This window comes from Aegilops tauschii, chromosome 2, assembly GCF_002575655.3.
Source record: "Aegilops tauschii subsp. strangulata cultivar AL8/78 chromosome 2, Aet v6.0, whole genome shotgun sequence".
NCBI lineage: Eukaryota > Viridiplantae > Streptophyta > Magnoliopsida > Poales > Poaceae > Aegilops > Aegilops tauschii.
In genome coordinates this window covers 636,867,017-636,888,348 of record NC_053036.3, presented here as the reverse complement: position 1 = coordinate 636,888,348, position 21,332 = coordinate 636,867,017, and the positions used below count along the sequence as shown (strand labels likewise).

The following is a 21,332-nucleotide window of genomic DNA, read 5'->3' as shown; positions in this document are numbered from 1 at the left end:
ATCATCTTTTACATGTAGTGTACCATGGCAAGCATGCTAGAAGGTTGATTCTTTGAGAAATATATCCATTATGTCACCTTTGCATCTAGCTTTTAGACAAGTAGATTTATGTTTATTTCAAGGTTCATATGTGCCCTGAAGAGAGATGTACTATTATACTATAATAAAGGGGTTTGTAATCTTATTGTGCAGAGAGATTTGTCATTTTGCTTGAACCTACCACTGTGTATTATATTTTATTTACTTGAAATTATATGTGCAAAAGGCATGCACTCAATACTCCGTTGTCTATACCAAAATCTCTTGTGGCATGTTTACCCCATCGGTGTATGAGGTAGTAGTCACATCAACCCAAAAAACCCTGCATAGTTCACTACATCCATTACAGTAGGTACTGTGGTGCTATTTAGTCTTAGAATGACACTAATTATCAACCCGTGCAACTACATGGGCTAGCTGACTTACTATAGATCATTAAAAATATCTGTGAACATATTTAGAAACTTAAAACTAAAGGTTAGAACACCATATGACGGAAAACTACTATGTAGAACATGTATTTGTGGTTACGTGATACTGGTATCCTTAACAGTTGTGGACACAATTTGTTGTGCCCGAAGCGCAGGGTTTGCAGTATGCAGTAAGTTTTCCATCGGCTGAGATCCAAGGTACCCATCCGTGTAGTCTTGGATATAAATTGCTTATGACCTACCATGGTGTCAATACTTCGATTGTTATACGAAGCCTGATATGTACTACATGCACTGTATAATTTCATTGGGTACATGAACACAATTTTTTAGTATAGTTACCACTAGAAGAGATGCATTTTTTCAGTATTATTACTAATATAAAGTATTTCACACATATAAGAAATGGATTGTTTTATATCATGCACAGACAATGAAACAACTAGAGGAACTAAATGAAAAAAAATTAACTCTTGAAAGAAGAAATTCTATGAAATTTCGTTTTATCATGCATGCTTCAAAAGATGCATGCCATGTCTATTGGTTGCAAATTCATGTGATGACAAGAGAATTAATTCAGTTGGGTTGACACTTGCTCACTATCTTTCACTAAATATAGTGGGTGACCTCTTTGTGACGGCGGAGAATGTCATATTTTAAGATCTATCGAGGCATGGCGTCACAAGGCCCAAAACCAAAAACGGGTCGAATGACCCGCAAGTTAGGAACCGACCGACCTATCGATTGAGTTGAGACTGTTGGACTAACAAAAAAAAGCACCATCAAAGTATTTGGAATATTCGAAGGAATCCGCCTTAATTAATCATATTTTATAATTAAAAATAATAAGTACACCTTTTCTCTCATAATGTCAATTTTTTTCTTCTAGTTGGCACTTCTAGAGAGATCCAAGTTATCTACAGAGATAATGTAGACCTGACTCAAATACGCAATTATATATTTCACAAATTAGGCACTTACATGATGAACAAGGCCGCTACTTGCATATATACCGGATGTTCATTATATTTGAAGGCATAGCAAGCAAGCAATCATTCCTTTTCTTTTTGGGGGAAACACCGATATTGTCAATGGAATAGATAGAACATCAATTGAATCAGTACAATAAGAAATGCTAAGTTTTTTACAAGGCGAACTGACGGAATAAAGCATATATAGGGGATGAGCCTCTCCCAATTCAGTCCATCACTTTTATCAACTGACTCGTTGGACTTTACTGACTTCCAACACTAAATATACTCGGATGGAAAAGATTGCTGATGCCAAAATTGAATTGGCTGAAAGCTACTATAACTTTTTTTGATGGAAGAAAGGTACTATAACTAGTAACTGAAAGATGATCATAAGACTCGTGGATTGGCGGAGTGTACCTCTGTATTTTATTTCCCCTTTTCCTATATTTCTTAAAATTATATATTATTATTTAATATATGTACACGAACTCCCTACTATTCATAGCAAAGAAGAAACGCAACGCTAACATATCTATAATAGGTAAAGGCTAAAGTTCAAACTACGAGGTGATACAAACATCAAAAATTCGTTGTCATGTAGTGCTTAATTCACGTTACTGTGAGCCGTCAAGATGGAACAAATAACCAATTTCAAAAATAAATGACAATGCACTAACAAAGAACGACAATTAGCCATGGTAGATTCCGTTTTCTGCCATTGTCTTCTCACCTTCTATCTCAGTGTTTTGGAACTGAAAAAAAAATCATAAGACCAGCTGCCGTTATTTTCCCTCTGAGGTTACCTGCTGCCAAATAGTACTATATACTAGGTACTAGTAGATTATTTTAGCGACTATATATACTAGTTCTGAATTTTTTAGAATACATACAACTCCGTAGTTCTTATTTTATTTGAGATAAGTATACTTTTTATATTTGTCTTGCAAAAAAGTACTTCAATATTTAGAATGTTTGCCATTTTTTCATCTTATTTAGAATGTTTCACTTTTTTAAATAAATTTAGAATATTTACTTTTTATATTAGAATGTTACTAGTTCCTATGATCTGTCAAATATATCACATCCTTTTTTAGGGGTAAATAGCACATCTAACCTTTTTTTAGAAAAAAATAGCACATCTAACTGAGGCATTGTTCCTAAAAAAACTGAGGCATTTTTTGGCCAGCCTCCTGATTATTTATGATATAATGGGCCGGCCCCTTAAGCAAGGAGAAGGAAGCAAGCAGGCCCAGCAATGAGAAGCGAGGCCTCCACAAGTCAACATAAACAAAACCAGCCAATCCGCTATCCTCCACCTCCTCTAGGGTTTTAAGGCCAACTCCAACGCGCAACCCCATCTTTTCCGCTCGCGTCAGTTTGGGGGTAAACGGACGGATCAGGCCTCCCAATGCGCGGCCGCAAACGGACTGTCGTCCGTTTTCTGTCCGCTTTCGACCCATTTCCGACTCAAGTTTGGGCCAAATTTGCGGCCGAATGGACACGCGCGGACGGCGCGTGGCGCCTGCCCATGTCCTCCCCTGGCCCGCCCGTTGGGGAGACAGACCCCTCTTTTCTTATCCCCACCGAACCCCTGCCAGCCGCACCCCTCCACTCTCGTCCCTCACCACCGCCCCCGACATTGCCTCTGTGCAGCTCGGTCGCGTGCTCGCCCCGACCCTAGTCGCAGCCCCCGTTCCCTCGATGCCCCGAGCTACCCATCCACGGCCACCTGATTTGCACTCCCGGCGGTCGGATTTGGAGCGGATCCGGCCGGACTTGAGCTCGCCCGGCTACGGGAGGCCACGCCGTGGCATGGACTGGCCGGGCACCGGGCCGGAAGGCCCCGGCAAGGCCGCTTGCAGGTATTGATTCCTCCTCTAGCCGCTCGGATCTACACCTTCGGCGGTTCGCCGGCAGATACACGAACGGCCATCGGCCGGGCTCGTTGCTGGCCCAAAAGCTCGTCGGCGAACCGTTGCCACTCATTAAGTGCGATGACTGCCCAGAGAAGGTCTTGCGTCGCGTGTCTACAACGCCGGAACATCCCGGATGAGTTTTCATGAAGTGCTCAACCAATGTGGTATGTGCTACTTAGTTTCGGTTGTGCTCTTGGATTTGACTAGTTGTGCTAACTTCAATTTTTATTTTGTAGAATGGATGCAACTTTTGGTATTGGAAAGAAGAGTACATCGATATATTGATAGAGCATAATTTAGTAGATGTTCGTTTACTTGTAGCTAGAATAGAGGCTAGAGATGAGACTAGTGCACTTGTTGCTAGAATAGCGGCTAGACATGAGACTAGATGCGAGGAAGCAACGTCTACTTCTTTATACTCGAAGAAGAAAGAAGCACGCAAGATCGAGCCTCCGCAGATCAAAAATGAATGCATCGAGAAGGCACTAATCCAACTTACGGGAGCAGTTATAGAAGTTGGATATCTCCTAAAATGTCTTCTTGTGGTTCTTGTTTTCTTTGGTCTTGCTATTCTAGTTAAGATTTGGTGATGTGCTTCCATGTATCAAAAATCAATGATGAAAATTTAAAAGATGAGTTTGCGAAAAAATGCATGCGGACGGGATGTGGCCGAAATGCGGCCTTGCGTTGGGCGCACGGCCGGCGCATCCACAAATCCGGGTGGACACGGCCCATTGTCACCCCCAAACGGATGAAATCCGGACAAAGCGGACATCCATTTGGGGTCGCGCGTTGGAGTTGGCCTTACCACGCAGCCCGGACGTCTCCCTCCCCTCCTCCGTCCTCTGTGTGTGTGTGCGCGCGAGCACTTTAGCTTCTCTATACCGCTTCCAGATTGTTTTACCAAATCTGGCAGAACTGTGTCGAGTGGCATTTTTTCTATGCTAGTTCAGTTATTTGGATGCATGATCCTGACAGCATTGGTTCGCTTTTGTTCTAGGCAGCAACTAGGGCTGCCGATCTTCTTTGTGAGATGCCCAGAATAAGCTAAGCAATGCCCAATTTCCTACCGGAGTCAAGCACTAAATCTAGGAATACAAAATGCAGCAAAATTGGATTGCTTATTTGCTTGATAGCTTATTAACCTAACTATGTATGGACGTCCAAGATGCAAAGCCCCTCAAAAATGTTGAACCCGACTCTGCTTGTGGATCTAGTTATTGTCTTTACCATCCACAATCGAAAAGATTGTTCACAGTTGCATATGGCAGCTGTATTTTGTGATTCCTTCATACCCCTCGTGCTCTGAGTTTCAATCTTTGCTGAACGCGCTTCAACAAATATGGTCTTGTAGGGTAGAGTATCAACTCCCAAACCTTATTGTGGAAGCTATTACAAAAGAAAGTCTGTATGGTGCATTTGATAACGGGATCACTGCTGAACAGGTAATCATCTTAATCACACATTTCTACATGATTGATTGTTACATAGATACATGCAGTTATGCTTTCTTCAGATAATTTCATTCGTTCAGCAAAATGCCCACCCTTGTGTCATCGACAAAATACCACTAGTCCCAGAGAATGTTACAGATCAGGTAAGCACAGCAACCCATCCCTCATATACCAGACATCATCTGTTCAACGGATATAAAACTGAAGACTACCAATTCTCTGGTGCAGATTAGGCTGTGGGAGAATGACCGTAACAAGGTCGAGATGGTCCTGTCACATGTATACGAGGATTTTCCGAGCAAGGTATAAACCCTTCACCCACCAAACCCTGCCAGCTCCTTGCGATTGGATGGTGCTTGGACACATTTGAAAACATGTACTTTAGTAGTCTGATTACCACTATACTTACATCTGGGTGCCGCTTTGTAAGCTACCAACTTATATGTTTCGAATTGGGGAGGAATTCGCCATGGGAGGCGGATACAAGCTCACACACACACACATGAGGTTCTGGCTGAAGCCACCAGTTCCTTCCCAGATCCACACGCAACACACGCCAACAGATATATCCTCGCGTACACCCTTAACGGGCCCAGTTCTGGCCTGCAAGCCACTGGGGAAGATGCCGGTCGCGAGTGGGCCAAGCTGCCGGCCCACGAGTCGAATCCTTGGCCTCGCGCGCTCCTGGTTGCTCTGTTCCGGTGCCTTGATTGCTGACCCGCTTACTTGTGCAGGACATGTTTGAGCAATGCTGTGATCACGCCAGGGATAACAGGTACTTGCTGTGGGAGGACGCGAAGAAGATGTGATTGATAGCGAACGCGGAGTTCCACCAAGAAATGCGAGAGTTCCTGCGCAGGCAAAGATGATCGAAGGGAAGTGACCATCTTGGAGAGAAGAAAAGAAGCAACTTGTCTGAACCACACGCAACTTCATGTGAGGAAGGCCTGAATTCACCCACCAACCAGACAAGTCTTTTACAACATCCATCAGCACGACGGACATGTCAAAGTGCACCACAGTCAAGTTCACGGCAAAGTTTCTTGTTGTGGCAAGTGGTGAGAATAGTGCAGAGAATATTCCAATGATCCCTGGACTAGAAAACTTTCCAGGTGATGTCATCCACTCCTCAAGCTACAAGTCAGGCAAGAGCTACTCTAGCAAGAATGTATTGGTCGTTGGATCTGGCAACTCCGGGATGGAAATTGCTTATGACCTTGCGACCCATGTTGCCAATACATCGATTGTTATACGAAGCCCGGTATGTACACGCACTATATATTTTCATTGGGTACATGAACGCAAATTCTTAGTATAGTTACTAATAGAAGAGATGCAATTTTTCAGTGTTATTACTAATAGGAAGTATTTCACATAGAAAAAAAGATGGACAGTTTATATCACACACAAACAACTAAAAAACTAGAGGAACCACATGACAAAGTTTTAATTCTTGAAAGAAGAAATTCTATGAAATTTTATTTATCATGAATACTTCAAAAGAGGTGTGACATGTTTTGTGGTTGCAGATTCATGTAATGACAAAGGAATTAATTCGTTTGGGGATGACACTTGCTCACCATCTTCCATTGAATCTAGTGGATAAACTCCTTGTGATGGCAGCGTATTTAATATTTGGAGATCTGTCACGACATGGCATCACAAGGCCAAAAATGGGTCCAATGACCCTCAAATCAGAAACAGGCCGATCTACAGTGATTGATGTTGGGACTGTTGGATTGATCAAAAAAGGCATCATCAAAGTAAGTATATCCTTGACATGACATAAATTTATAACATATGTTGATTTGAGATGCCAGGTTATCAATGAATGTTTATCTCCTATAGGTTCAGGGGAGCATTAGTAAGATCAAGGGCAACATAGTTAAATTTCAATGCAGTAAAAGAATCTCATTTGATGCGATTGTGTTTGCAACTGGATACAAAAGCACGGCAAATATATGGCTCAAGGTAATATAGCTTGTGTTTGAACATGTCTGAGTTTGTTTTCTTGGTGTAACCATTATTAAATCTGCTAACAAGCTCTATGCTTTTTTAATCCAGAATGGTGAGAGCATGTTAAATGGCAACGGACTGCCCATCCAAAAATATCTGAATCATTGGAAAGGTGAAAATGGGCTCTACTGTGCTGGGTTAGCAAGGAGAGGATTAGCCGGTATTGCAGCAGATGCCAAGAATATCGCTAATGACATCAAATCTGTGATAGACTCTATGTGAAGTTAAATCATCTTTTACATGTAGTTTACCATGGCAAGCATGCTAGAAGGTTGATTCTTTGAGAAATATATCCATTATGTCACCTTTGTATCTAGCTTTTAGACAAGTAGATTTATGTTTATTTCAAGGTTCATATGTGCCCTGAAGAGAGATGTACTATTATACTATAATAAAGGGGTTTGTAATCTTATTGTGCAGAGAGATTTGTCATTTTGCTTGAACCTACCACTGTGTATTATATTTTATTTACTTGAAATTATATGTGCAAAAGGCATGCACTCAATACTCCGTTGTCTATACCAAAATCTCTTGTGGCATGTTTACCCCATCGGTGTATGAGGTAGTAGTCACATCAACCCAAAAAACCCTGCATAGTTCACTACATCCATTACAGTAGGTACTGTGGTGCTATTTAGTCTTAGAATGACACTAATTATCAACCCGTGCAACTACATGGGCTAGCTGACTTACTATAGATCATTAAAAATATCTGTGAACATATTTAGAAACTTAAAACTAAAGGTTAGAACACCATATGACGGAAAACTACTATGTAGAACATGTATTTGTGGTTACGTGATACTGGTATCCTTAACTGTTGTGGACACAATTTGTTGTGCCCGAAGCACAGGGTTTGCAGTATGCAGTAAGTTTTCCATCGGCTGAGATCCAAGGTACCCATCCGTGTAGTCTTGGATATAAATTGCTTATGACCTACCATGGTGTCAATACTTCGATTGTTATACGAAGCCTGATATGTACTACATACACTGTATAATTTTATTGGGTACATGAATACAATTTTTTAGTATAGTTACCACTAGAAGAGATGCATTTTTTCAGTATTATTACTAATATAAAGTATTTCACACATATAAGAAATGGATTGTTTTATATCATGCACAGACAATGAAACAACTAGAGGAACTAAACGAAAAAAAATTAACTCTTGAAAGAAGAAATTCTATGAAATTTCGTTTTATCATGCATGCTCCAAAAGATGCATGCCATATCTATTGGTTGCAAATTCATGTGATGACAAGAGAATTAATTCCGTTGGGTTGACACTTGCTCACTATCTTTCACTAAATATAGTGGGTGACCTCTTTGTGACGGCGGAGAATGTCATATTTTAAGATCTATCGAGGCATGGCGTCACAAGGCCCAAAACCAAAAACGGGTCGAATGACCCTCAAGTTAGGAACCGACCGACCTATCGATTGAGTTGAGACTGTTGGACTAACAAAAAAAGCACCATCAAAGTATTTGGAATATTCGAAGGAATCCACCTTAATTAATCATATTTTATAATTAAAAATAATAAGTACAACTTTTCTCTCATAATGTCAATTTTATTTTCTAGTTGGCACTTCTAGAGAGATCCAAGTTATCTACAGAGATAATGTAGACCTGACTCAAATACGCAATTATATATTTCACAAATTAGGCACTTACATGATGAACAAGGCCGCTAGTTGCATATATACCGGATGTTCATTATATTTGAAGGCATAGCAAGCAAGCAATCATTCCTTTTCTTTTTGGGGGAAACACCGATATTGTCAATGGAATAGATAGAACATCAATTGAATTAGTACAATAAGAAATGCTAAGTTTTTTTACAAGGCGAACTGACAGAATAAAGCATATATAGGGGATGAGCCTCTCCCAATTCAGTCCATCACTTTTATCAACTGACTCGTTGGACTTTACTGACTTCCAACACTAAATATACTCGGATGGAAAAGATTGCTGATGCTAAAATTGAATTGGTTGAAAGCTACTATAACTTTTTTGATGGAAGAAAGGTACTATAACTAGTAACTGAAAGATGATCATAAGACTCGTGGATTGGCGGAGTGTACCTCTGTATTTTATTTCCCCTTTTCCTATATTTCTTAAAATTATATATTTTATATTATTATTTAATATATGTACACGAACTCCCTACTGTTCACAGCAAAGAAGAAACGCAACGCTAACATATCTATAATAGGTAAAGGCTGAAGTTCAAACTACGAGGTGGTACAAACATCAAAAATTCGTTGCCATGTAGTGCTTAATTCACGTTACTGTGAGCCGTCAAGATGGAACAAATAACCAATTTCAAAAATAAATGACAATGCACTAACAAAGAACAACAATTAGCCATGGTAGATTCCGTTTTCTGCCATTGTCTTCTCACCTTCTATCTCAGTGTTTTGGAACTGAAAAAAAATCATAAGACCAGCTGCCGTTATTTTCCCTCTGAGGTTACCTGCTGCCAAATAGTAGTATATACTAGGTACTAGTAGATTATTTTAGCGACTATATATACTAGTTCTGATTTTTTTAGAATACATACAACTCCGTAGTTCTTATTTTATTTGAGATAAGTATACTTTTTATATTTGTCTTGCAAAAAAGTACTTCTATATTTAGAATGTTTGCCATTTTTTCATCTTATTTAGAATGTTTAACTTTTTTAGATAAATTTAGAATATTTACTTTTTATAAACATTAATTAGAATGTTACCAGTTCCTATGATCTGTCAAATATATCACATCCTTTTTTAGGGGTAAATAGCACATCTAACCTTTTTTAGACAAAAATAGCACATCTAACTGAGGCATTGTTCCTAAAAAAACTGAGGCATTTTTTGGCCAGCCTCCTGATTATTTATGATATAATGGGCCGGCCCCTTAAGCAAAGAGAAGGAAGCAAGCAGGCCCAGCATTGAGAAGCGAGGCCTCCAAAAGTCAACATAAACAAAACCAGCCAATCCGCTATCCTCCACCTCCTCTAGGGTTTTAAGGCCAACTCCAACGCGCAACCCCATCTTGTCCGCTCGCGTCAGTTTGGGGGTAAACGGACGGATCAGGCCTCCCAATGCGTGGCCGCAAACGGACTGTCGTCCGTTTTCTGTCCGCTTTCGACCCATTTCCGACTCAAGTTTGGGCCAAATTTGCGGCCGAATGGACACGCGCGGACGGCGCGTGGCGCCTGCCCATGTCCTCCCCTGGCCCGCCCCTTGGGGAGACAGACCCCTCTTTTCTTATCCCCACCGAACCCCTTCCAGCCGCACCCCTCCACTCTCGTCCCTCGCCACCGCCCCCGACATTGCCTCTGTGCAGCTCTGCCGCGTGCTCGCCCCAACCCTAGTCGCAGCCCGCGTTCCCTCGATGCCCCGAGCTACCCAACCACGGCCACCTGATTTGCACTCCCGGCGGTCGGATTTGGAGCGGATCCGGCCGGACTTGAGCTCGCCCGGCTGTGGGAGGCCACGCCGTGGCATGGACTGGCCGGGCACCGGGCCAGAAGGCCCCGGCAAGGCCGCGTGCAGGTACTGATTCCTCCTCTAGCCGCTCGGATCTACACCTTCGGCGGTTCACTGGCAGATACACGAACGGCCATCGGCCGGGCTCGTTGCTGGCCCAAAAGCTCGTCGGTGAACCGTTGCCACTCATTAAGTGCGATGACTGCCCAGAGAAGTTCTTGCGTCGCGTGTCTACAACGCCGGAACATCCCGGATGGGTGTTCATCAAGTGCTCAACCAATGGGGTATGTGCTACTTAGTTTCGGTTGTGCTCTTGGATTTGACTAGTTGTGCTAACTTCAATTTTTATTTTGTAGAATGGATGCAACTTTTGGTATTGGAAAGAAGAGTACATCGATATATTGATAGAGCGTAATTTAGTAGATGTTCGTGCACTTGTAGCTAGAATAGAGGCTAGAGATGAGACTAGTGCACTTGTTGCTAGAATAGCGGCTAGACATGAGACTAGATGCAAGGAAGCAACGTCTACTTCTTTATACTCGAAGAGGAAAGAGCACGCAAGATCGAGCCTCCGCAGATCAACAATGAATGCATCGAGAAGTCACTAATCCAACTTACGGGAGCAGTTATAGAAGTTGGATATCTTCTAAAATGTCTTCTTGTGGTTCTTGTTTTCTTTGGTCTTGCTATTCTAGTTAAGATTTGGTGATGTGCTTCCATGTATCAAAAATCAATGATGAAAAATTAAAAGATGTGTTTGCGAAAAAATGCATGCGGACAGGATGTGGCCGAAATGCGGCCTTGCGTTGGGCGCACGGCCGGCGCATCCACAAATCCGGGTGGACACGGCCCATTGTCACCCCCAAACGGATGAAATCCGGACAAAGCGGACATCCATTTGGGGTCGCGCGTTGGAGTTGGCCTTACCACGCAGCCCGGACGTCTCCCTCCGCTCCTCCGTCCTCTGTGTGTGCGCGCGCGAGCACTTTAGCTTCTCTATACCGCTTCCAGATTGTTTTACCAAATCTAGTAGAACTGTGTCGAGTGGCATTTTTTCTATGCTAGTTCAGTTATTTGGATGCATGATCCTGACAGCATTGGTTCGCTTTTGTTCTAGGCAGCAACTAGGGCTGCCGATCTTCTTTGTGAGATGCCCAGAATAAGCTAAGCAATGCCCACTTTCCTACCGGAGTCAAGCACTAAATCTAGGAATACAAAATGCAGCAAAATTGGATTGCTTATTTGCTTGTTAGCTTATTAACCTAACTATGTATGGACGTCCAAGATGCAAAGCCCCTCAAAAATGTTGAACCCGACTCTGCTTGTGGATCTAGTTATTGTCTTAACCATCCACAATCGAAAAGATTGTTCACAGTTGCATATGGCAGCTGTCTTTTGTGAGTCCTTCATACCCCTCGTGCTCTGAGTTTCAATCTTTGCTGAATGCGCTTCAACAAATATGGTCTTGTAGGGTAGAGTATCAACTCCCAAACCTTATTGTGGAAGCTATTACAAAAGAAAGTCTGCATGGTGCATTTGATAACGGGATCACTGCTGAACAGGTAATCATCTTAATCACACATTTCTACATGATTGATTGTTACATAGATACATGCAGTTATGCTTTATTCTTTTTCTTCTTCAGATAATTTCATTCCTTCAACAAAATGCCCACCCTTGTGTCATCGACAAAATACCACTAGTCCCAGAGAATGTTACAGATCAGGTAAGCACAACAACCCATCCCTCATATACCAGACATCATCTGTTCAACGAATATAAAACTGAAGACTACCAATTCTCTGGTGCAGATTAGGCTGTGGGAGAATGACCGTAACAAGGTCGAGATGGTCCTGTCACATGTATACGAGGATTTTCCGAGGAAGGTATAAACCCTTCACCCAGCAATCCCTGCCAGCTCCTTGCGGATGGATGGTGCTTGGACACATTTGAAAACATGTACTCTAGTAGTCTGATTACCACTATACTTACATCTAGGTGCCGCTTTGTAAGCTACCAACTTATATGTTTCGAATTGGGGAGGAATTCGCCATGGGAGGCGGATACAAGCTCACACACACACACATGAGGTTCTGGCCGAAGCCACCAGTTCCTTCCCAGATCCACACGCAACACACGCCAACAGATATATCCTCGCGTACACCCTTAACGGGCCCAATTCTGGCCTGCAAGCCACGGGGGAAGATGCCGGTCGTGAGTGGGCCAAGCTGCCGGCCCACGAGTCGAATCCTTGGCCTCGCGCGCTCCTGGTTGCTCTGTTCCGGTGCCTTGATTGCTGACCCGCTTACTTGTGCAGGACATGTTTGAGCAATGTTGTGACCACGTCAGGGATAACAGGTACTTGCTGTGGGATGACGCGAAGAAGATGTGATTGATAGTGAACGCGGAGTTCCACCAAGAAATGCGGGAGTTCCTGCGCAGGCAAAGATGATCCAAGGGAAGTGACCATCTTGGAGAGAAGAAAAGAAGCAACTTGTGTGAACCACACGCAACTTCATGTGAGGAAGGCCTGAATCCACCCACCAACCAGACAAGTCTTTTACAACATCCATCAGCACGACAAGTCTTTACAAGATCCATCACCAGGAGGCAGCGAGGCAGAGTGGTTGTCTGGTAGATGTTGAAATCATTTGAACTCGATGGTCGTAAATCGAGTGTAATCATATGTTTGATAGGTCCAGTCTGCAGTTTGTGTCATGCTAAGCGTAGGTCACAGAAGGTAGTGGATTATCCAGTTAGTCAAATCAAAATTGGATGAACTGTACGTGCTCCACTTCTCCAGTTCAGTTTTGCATGGAAGTCGCGTACAATTGTGATTGGCCTGTGTCAGTCAGTTTGGAACCAGACAAGTTTGCAAAACCGCATCGGGACAGGATTGACAATTTTTATTTTCAGTAAAGTGGTTTAGTATCTTTTTAACAAAATACGTGGGGGTTTATGAGGATTCACACTCTGGTGTGTAGAGTTAAAATACAATGAGCGCTCAATTTGATGTTCAGGCGTAGGACAATATACATGTACCAAAGTTGAAATATGGCCTCACATTAAACGAGTGTTCAGTATAGAAACGAATTTATATTAAAAAAATTGATTTCAAATATTTGAACTAAAGTTCCACTTTTTGTTTGTTCACAACATCGAATGGCTCGTTGTGTTGACACCAAAGATATCGTGGCAATGGTCGTCAACTGAACCGGAGGCAAAACTGGCCGTCATACAACTGAACCGGAGGCAAAACTAGCCGGCAAAACCAGTTAACATGGTTGGTACCAAATCCTTCTGAGATGATATTGTTTCCATGTCATCCACATTATGTTAACCTGATAAATTGAAATAGGACTTTGCCTATAAATGTGTCTTTGGAAATTAGACTTATCCTTATCCTATATCGTATAGAAAGAGGAAGAAACACTTGAATATTAGAGTAGTAATTGTCATTGGTGATGATGCGAAAGGAAAGAAACACGAAGAATCTTTAATCTACACATAAAAAGATGGCCGATAAGTTTCCAATGACAGCAATCGATCAAGAGTGTGTTTCCTGCCTATTTTGTATCAGTACATGTTTTCACACCAACAACGGTTCCATTTTTAGATGGAAATACTCGTACGCACCAGGATTAGACCTCAATAAATATTTACCCTTTTCATCCCTCAATCCAAAAAACAGATTGGCCCATGAAAGATACCAACATATATATGCCCCCATACGCGAGCCTGTCATCCAAAGGTCATCGAGCAAACACACAAACACTGCAGCCTACCACCGGACTTATCCCACAACTTCGTCAACTCTTCCCCTTGAAATGGAGAGTGTTCCAGTGTTGATTGTTGGTGCTGGGCCAGCAGGCCTTGCAACGGCAGCATGCCTTGGTCAATTCTCGATTCCTTATGCCATCGTCGAGGGCGAGAGCTGTAGCGCGTCACTCTGGCGCAACTGCATATGATCGCCTCAAGCTGCATCTCGCAAAGGAGTTCTGTGAGTTGCCACACATGTCATACCGTGTAGATGCACCAACATACATACCAAAAACCTTGTTTGTGAAGTACTTGGATGACTATGTTGAGCGTTTCAACATTCAACCAAAGTATCTCACCAGCGTGGAGTCATCTACATATGACAATGATGAAAAATGTTGGTCCATTGTGGCAACGGACATGTCAAAGTGCACCACAGTCAAGTTCACGGCAAAGTTTCTTGTTGTGGCAAGTGGTGAGAATAGTGCAGAGAATATTCCAATGATCGTTTTATATTTAATTTGATACAGCTCTAGCAGAACATTCAATCGATCAAACCATACATTTCGTTCAGTCTGACTACGACTTTAAATTATATGACGATCGATATAAAATAAACGGAAATGATAAACGTTCGGATTTTAAGCATGGCAATCCGAACGTTTTTCATGGCAAATTTAGATTACACGGCGGCGGGGGGGCGTCTCGCGGTGGGAAGCGGCTCCTCTGCCGTGCTCTTTGTGTCGTTGGGCCACTGACCGACGGCGACGGCGGCGTCTTGCGCCGTTGTTGGCGTACTCCTGGACGTTGGCCTAGCTTCTAGGAAGGCCAAAATGTTCTGGACTTCGGAGCGAGTCAACTGGCGGGAGGAGGCGACTGGCGTTGGTGCAAGGAAGCGGTCGACGGCGGCCATCCATGCCGCTGAGGGGGGCACTGGCACCCACGCGGGGACAGGCGCTGTCAACAGCGCGGCGGAGACATTCATGTGCACGGGCACCGGCACGGGCGTGCTCGTCAGTGCACGCGTAGGCGCATGCGCTGGCAGGTGCACGGGCACCGGCACGGGCGTGCGCGTCAGTGCACGCGCAGGCGGATGCGCTGGCAGGTGCACGGGCGCGTGAAAGACGGCGGGGACCTCGTGGAACCCCGCGGGATCAAGCTCGGCGACAATGTGCGGCTCCCAGCCCATCAATGCCACGGGGATGGGCGCTGGCGCAGTCGGGGCGACGGGAGCCGGAACGGGAGCGGGGACAGGCGCGGCGTCTTCCCGCAAGGCCAGTTCAAGCTCGTCCCAAAGCGCCTTATGTTCTTGAGACTCCGGCTGGGTCTCTTCCTCAAGAAACGGGAACACTAAGGGCAGACCATCGTGATGCGGCATGCCGTACGTTTAGGTCAGGCTAGTTGGAGGTAGACGACAGGAGAATCGGAGAGGAAGAGAGAGGATTGTAGCGATACCGGGTAGTGCGGGGTTGATTTTAAACCGCGGCACCGGCGACATTAAAAGTGGGAGCAGTTGGGACGACGGTGGGCGGCGGAGCCTGGTCAAAGGGCTCGCCTCCCGGTGAGCCTGCACAGCGGTCTGCTCGCACGCCTCCCTGACATCCGGCGCAGCGGTCTGCTCGCACGCCTCCCGTCGACTCACACGCTTGCTCGGACGGCACCTGCCGATGAGAAGCGGGGACTCGTGGCGGCACGTAAACGCCCACGGTTTCAATAGTGAAAGCGTTCGCCTTAACGTGACAGGTCTTTGTTCCAAAATACCTTGGCTCTTCATTTGTGGAACTTGTCATAAGCAGCTTGTCTCAAATTGAAGAAAAAACTTACGAAGTAATATTTGTGCCGTATCACGTGACCATGCTTAGTTTCAAGAATTTATGCTCACTTTTGGATTTTCTGAAATTTCAGATCCAGGATTCGAAACAATATCATAACCTGCATCATGCAATAAATTTTCAAGCCGTACATCTTTCCTGTTGTATTTCTTAAGAAAGGATTTGGTCAAACATTTTGCTTAGTTAGACTTCAGACAAGTTATATATGCAGAGTAAAAGGATAATCCCTCCGTACCAGTGCATTGCCTGATATATTAACTCAAGTACTAGGCACGAACAAACGGGCTCAATTATGTGCTCATCCTGGTGTAGTAGTAGTACTAGGCAATGCAGTTGACGGGTGACCTTGACGAGCGGTGACCGAGGGAATTGAACCGTGCTCGGCACGGTAGGTAACGTTGTCTAGTTACTAAAGCATCCCTCCGTTGTTCATCGGTACTCATTATGGACCGGGGACATGAGGGGAATTTCCTAGGGCTGGAATTCTGGCCGCCAGATATTTCGACTTGAAACGCTGAGGCTCGACTGGTTGGGGTTGCCTAATGTGCGTACCATGCACGCCACCGAAGGACACGAGCCCGATTTTTTTAGGATCAACACGAGCCAAGGTCTGGCTGGTACGCCGTTGGGTCCTACCATTCGAGAATACAAAAGGAACCTTTTAAATTGTCGAACGAATCTATGTGTATTACAATACCCATATTTTCCTTGCAAATACTAATATCAACGTGGTAATTGATTTATGACAAGTTGTTGAATTAGAGTGAGTTTGTGATATAATGATCTCAACGTGGATTTCACATTTCATGGTATCCCTAGTAAGTTTTCCAATGCAAATTCAAATTTAAAAGATGAACAATATGGAGGTGAGAAAACTTTGTATGTATCAAGCATATGACCACACACACACACACAGAGACACACACGCACGAACACAACAACAATCCAATAAGTATAGTGCATCTATTTTTCCAAACCATGCATGTATGACACGAATTCAAAAATACTCCTTCTATTCCTAAATATTAGTCTTTTAGAGAGTTCAACAAGTGACTACATACGGAGCAAAATGAGTGAATCTAGACTCTAAAATATGTCTATATACATCCGTATGTGCCAGTCCATTTGAAGCCTCTAAAAAGACTAATATTTAGGAACGAATGGAGTAAAATGTAAGACATCCATGGTCCTCAGTTCAATATTTAAAATGAACATGAAACTGAAACATGAATATTAAGTCTAGTACTATAGTACATGCAAATGTTGTGTTTAGGCGGAGCTATGATTGTCGGGGGTCAACCCCTCGACCTTAGATAAAATTGTGGAGCTCTGTTTAGGGTTGTTTAGATTATATTTGTCCCCACCCTCCCAACCACCGATTGGTTGTGCACCCCCACCCCTCCTCCCCGGGAGAATATCATGTGCCCCCATACCTTAGATGCTATATGCCGATACGAGTTGCTTGGAGCTTGTAGATCTGAGATATAGCAGCTCACATGATGTGTCTTAATATTTTTGCAGGAAACCTTGATGAGTTTGAGAATTGCACACAATTTGTAGAAAAACTACTTAGATGCCCTTTGATCCCATATCCAACGACCTCGAAGCTCGTATCACCGTAGCATCTAAGATGAAGGAGGACATCATATTCTCCTGCATGTAAGAATATCATGTGCTACCACATCTTAGATGCTTTGGTGATACAAGCTATTCGGAGGCGTTGGATTTGTGACCCAACACCTCCTCGGTGGTTCGAATGGTTTTTTGCAGAAAAGCCCCAAAAGAGTTCGGCCACTGCTTACAAGCACAAAGACTGCTCAGATGCCATTGGATCTCAGATCAAACGACCTCCAAGCTCGTATCACCGTAGCATCCAAGCTGCGATAGCACCTTATTTTTTCTCGCACGGGAGAGTATGAGGTGCTCCCGCACCGTAGATTCTATGGTGATATGAGTTAACTGAGATCTAACGGCCCACAGTAGGAGGTCTGAATGTTTTTGCAATATACGGCTGATAGAGTTTGGGAAATGCGGAGAAAGTACAAATACTACGCAGGTGTCATCTGATCACTGATCATATGACCTAGATGCTCATATCACTGTAGCGGGTAATTAAGCTACGGGGAGCACCTAATATGAGCACCGGGGAGCCGTTGGATCGAAGATGCAGCGGCACACATGAGGCCTGAATGTTTTATTTGCAAAAAAACCTTTGGAGAGTTTGCAAATTGCGCATAATTACAAAGACTACTCCCAAGCCATTGGATCTCACTTCCAACGGTGTAAAAACTCGTATCACCATAGTATCTAAGCTGTGGGGTGGATGTGATATTCTATGCCGCTGTCATTTTTGTTCGTAAACTTGCAAAATACGTGTAACTCGTGTCGTTACTTGTCTAACCGCGCAAAGTGTTTGTTCAAAAAAACCATCCTACACTGAAATATCAGAAGAACACACGGGGGTCCCACTTGTCATTAATCAAATTTGGACCTAAAACTAACAAATCTGAAAGACGAGATTCGAACTGGCAACCTGGACTACAAAGCGTAAGTCGATAGCCTGACAAAACGAACGGTTGTTGGCTTTGTCCCATAACTTGATTTTATACAGTACTTGCGTTGAGTAGAGTAGAGGGAGTGCCTCGTCAACACGTGCATGACCGTTGTCTCACTTACTGGTGGGTCCCAGGTCTGCGATCTCAATCTCTCTTCTCTCCATCGTCTAACCTTTGCACGGGCACACACGAAGAGCGGCGCTAGCTTGCCCTGGTGTTATTACAACTAAACAAAAGCTTGGAAAATAGAAGAATTGCCTAGAACAAGAGACGTTGTGGCTGGTCGAGACGGAGCTAACCACATCTATCCTCCCTGCCACGTTTGCATGATGAAGCTGTGTGGCTAGTGGGGTGTTTTCGACCGACTGGCTGGGTCCCGAGGTCGAACCATAGGTACTACGTCTGATACAGTATATTTTTACACGCACATTTTTCCTCCGTGCCGAGACGTGGCACACCCTACCGTGCGGTTTCGAGGTCCTCCCGGGTGGTGCACGCATATATTCTTCCTGACGTGGGACGCCCTACCGCGCGTTTTCTGGGTCCTCCTCGGTCGTAGCGCTGAAGCAAGTAAATGAGTCGTCAAATCACGAAAGACCACCTTTCCCGCCGAGTACATCAGTGAAGCACGGTGGCTAGCTAGTTGGGCTAGTTCGACCGATTAGCTAGGCTGCCGCCACATTTGTTTTTTCACCCTTTTTTTTATCTACTTGCCGGCAGGTAAATTTAAATATCCACCGCGGCGTTGCTCTGGTGTTTGGGTGCGGCAGGATTTTTAATTTTTTGATTGACGGGAGCAGGCGCGGCAGGATTTTTAATTTTTTGATTGACAGGAGCAGGCGCGGCAGCAATTAGTCACGATGACTCCGCCTGTAAAAACCCACTGCTCCTTGATGTGAGAACTCGTCGACTGGTGTTTTACCGTGGTGAAAACCAAAAGATTCCCCGCTCCCTCCGCCTTCCCGTAGATTGCATTGCCTTTCAGCCGTTTCGCCCCCTTTGCTTCCTCTCCCCATTGCTTCTACCTGGTGCCATGGCGGCGCAGCAGATCACGGAGTCCGAGGTGAGGCGCCTGACACAGGAGCTCCATGCCAAGGATGCGGAGCTCAGGGCCAAGGACGTGGAGCTCCGTGAGCTCAAGGAGGAGAGGAGTGCCATGCTCCTCCATTATGTGCGGGAGTTCATGGAGCTTCAAAAGCGGCAGGCGTCCACCACAAAGATGCTCGAGGCGTCGGCGGCGTTGCTGCAGAAAGCGGGAGATACGATAGGCCGTCAGGGGAGCCGGCTAGAGCGCGAGCGGACCGATCGTGACGAGGTCCAGGATCGCCTCAGCCACTTGGTGAACCAAGTTGCCACGCACGTCTTGCGGCTGCGTGATGCCTACCGTCGTGCCAGCGCGACGATGCCGGCCGTTGGGCTAAACCCGTTCGACCACCCGGTCGACTTCAACGAGCTGCGGCTTCCTGACCTGGTCTCCTTCTTCACCTATATCTCCGAGGAGCTGAGCCGTCTCCGCGCGATGGTGGGGGCTGAGCTGGACAAGGAGGGGTTGCGGGCTGCCGTCGCCGTTGCCGGGCGAATCCTTTCAGGGCTCTGTCACCGGAATCCATTCGTGCCATTGGACGCCGTCTTTGACGAGCTGGCTCCTGTCGACCGGGAGCGGGCTCTGCGGGCGGTTGCACCCTGCATCACCAATGTCATGCGCCTCGAGAAGCAGAGGGACTTCGGTGGTGTTTAGGTGCCCTCTGCATGGGCATGTCCATGTCTCGGCGCAACATGACCGTTGGATCAAACTCAGACGATGCAGATCAGTCACTGTAGCACAAAGCGTGTGGGTGTGTTTGGTTGCATTCTCATCTCAATATAGTTGTTTCCTCTTCGTGTATTTTTGTCAACCTACTAGTGTGGACTCATGCACCCTTCATGCACTCTGCCAAGCACCCAAAAGTGGGTCGAGAAGGGAACTTTTGCTCCCATCCCGTGCACCCTTCATACACCCTGCCTAACACTATTCGTGCTTCATATGTTTCGTGTAGTACTGTAGCACCGTACTCTCCGTGCGCTGTGGACCTAGTTCTGTTAACATTGATCTCACCGTTCATTCTCGACCGGACAGTCGAAAAAGCGGTACTATGTTACATATAGGAGTAGTTGACATGCGCACAACATCATTTGTTATCGTCATATCTTACTACACTAGCAACAAGATTGTGTAGTACTAACGTATGAACCACTGCACATGCCTAGTAGTAGGAGCACTGTGTATGTTCAAGTGGCTGCCGTGTTTCGCACTCCTCCGTCGTAAGAGTGGAAACGCTTGCTGTAATCATTTTTTTCTTCAGAAAAACAGTGGACACGCTCTACCGTGCGGATCCTCCTCCAACCATGCACTAAATTACTCACTTTCGCCGACGTGTGGGACAGCCAGCACCTGGGTCCACCAGCCATGCACTAAATTACTCCATAGTAGAGTGACGGTAGACTGCCCCGATCGAACCGCCGCAGTAATGCCCAATGAGCCGTCAAATCACAAAACCCCCTCCTTTCCAGCAGTAAGTTGGACGGACGAAGCAACCATCATTTCACTCTTCTCTCTCAACTTCCTCTCTTGAAGAAAACCCCCACTCGCTTCGCTTCTCCCTCATCTCGTTCCTCCTTTCACAATTCTCTCTCAGCTTCCTCTCTTGGATGGACGCCGGAACACCGGCCGACATGATATCTATGGCTCTGGCCAAAACCGTCGAGGCTCATGGTACGAAGAAGCGCAAGCACCCCGCCGAGACTACCGCAGACAAGCTCAAAGCCATCGCCCTGTCCAAGCGCCCCTCTCCGGGATCCCTCATTAAGCAAGTCCAGGTAATGTCTCTTATTGACGAT

The 21,332-nt window shown here is 44.8% G+C and overlaps 1 protein-coding gene and 1 pseudogene across 1 annotated transcript; both read left to right on the top strand.

Moving 5' to 3' along the window:
• Window positions 1-5,817: 5,817 nt before the first annotated feature.
• LOC109737169 (probable indole-3-pyruvate monooxygenase YUCCA10) lies at window positions 5,818-7,052 on the top strand. The gene is made up of 4 exons (XM_073509689.1): window positions 5,818-6,042; window positions 6,344-6,577; window positions 6,663-6,785; window positions 6,879-7,052. The coding sequence occupies exons 1-4, from the start codon at window positions 5,818-5,820 to the stop codon at window positions 7,050-7,052; spliced, it is 756 nt and encodes a 251-aa protein (XP_073365790.1).
• Window positions 7,053-14,136: 7,084 nt separating this feature from the next.
• The window catches only part of LOC109748796 (probable indole-3-pyruvate monooxygenase YUCCA10), a 56,118-nt pseudogene continuing 48,922 nt past the window's right edge, over window positions 14,137-21,332 (top strand).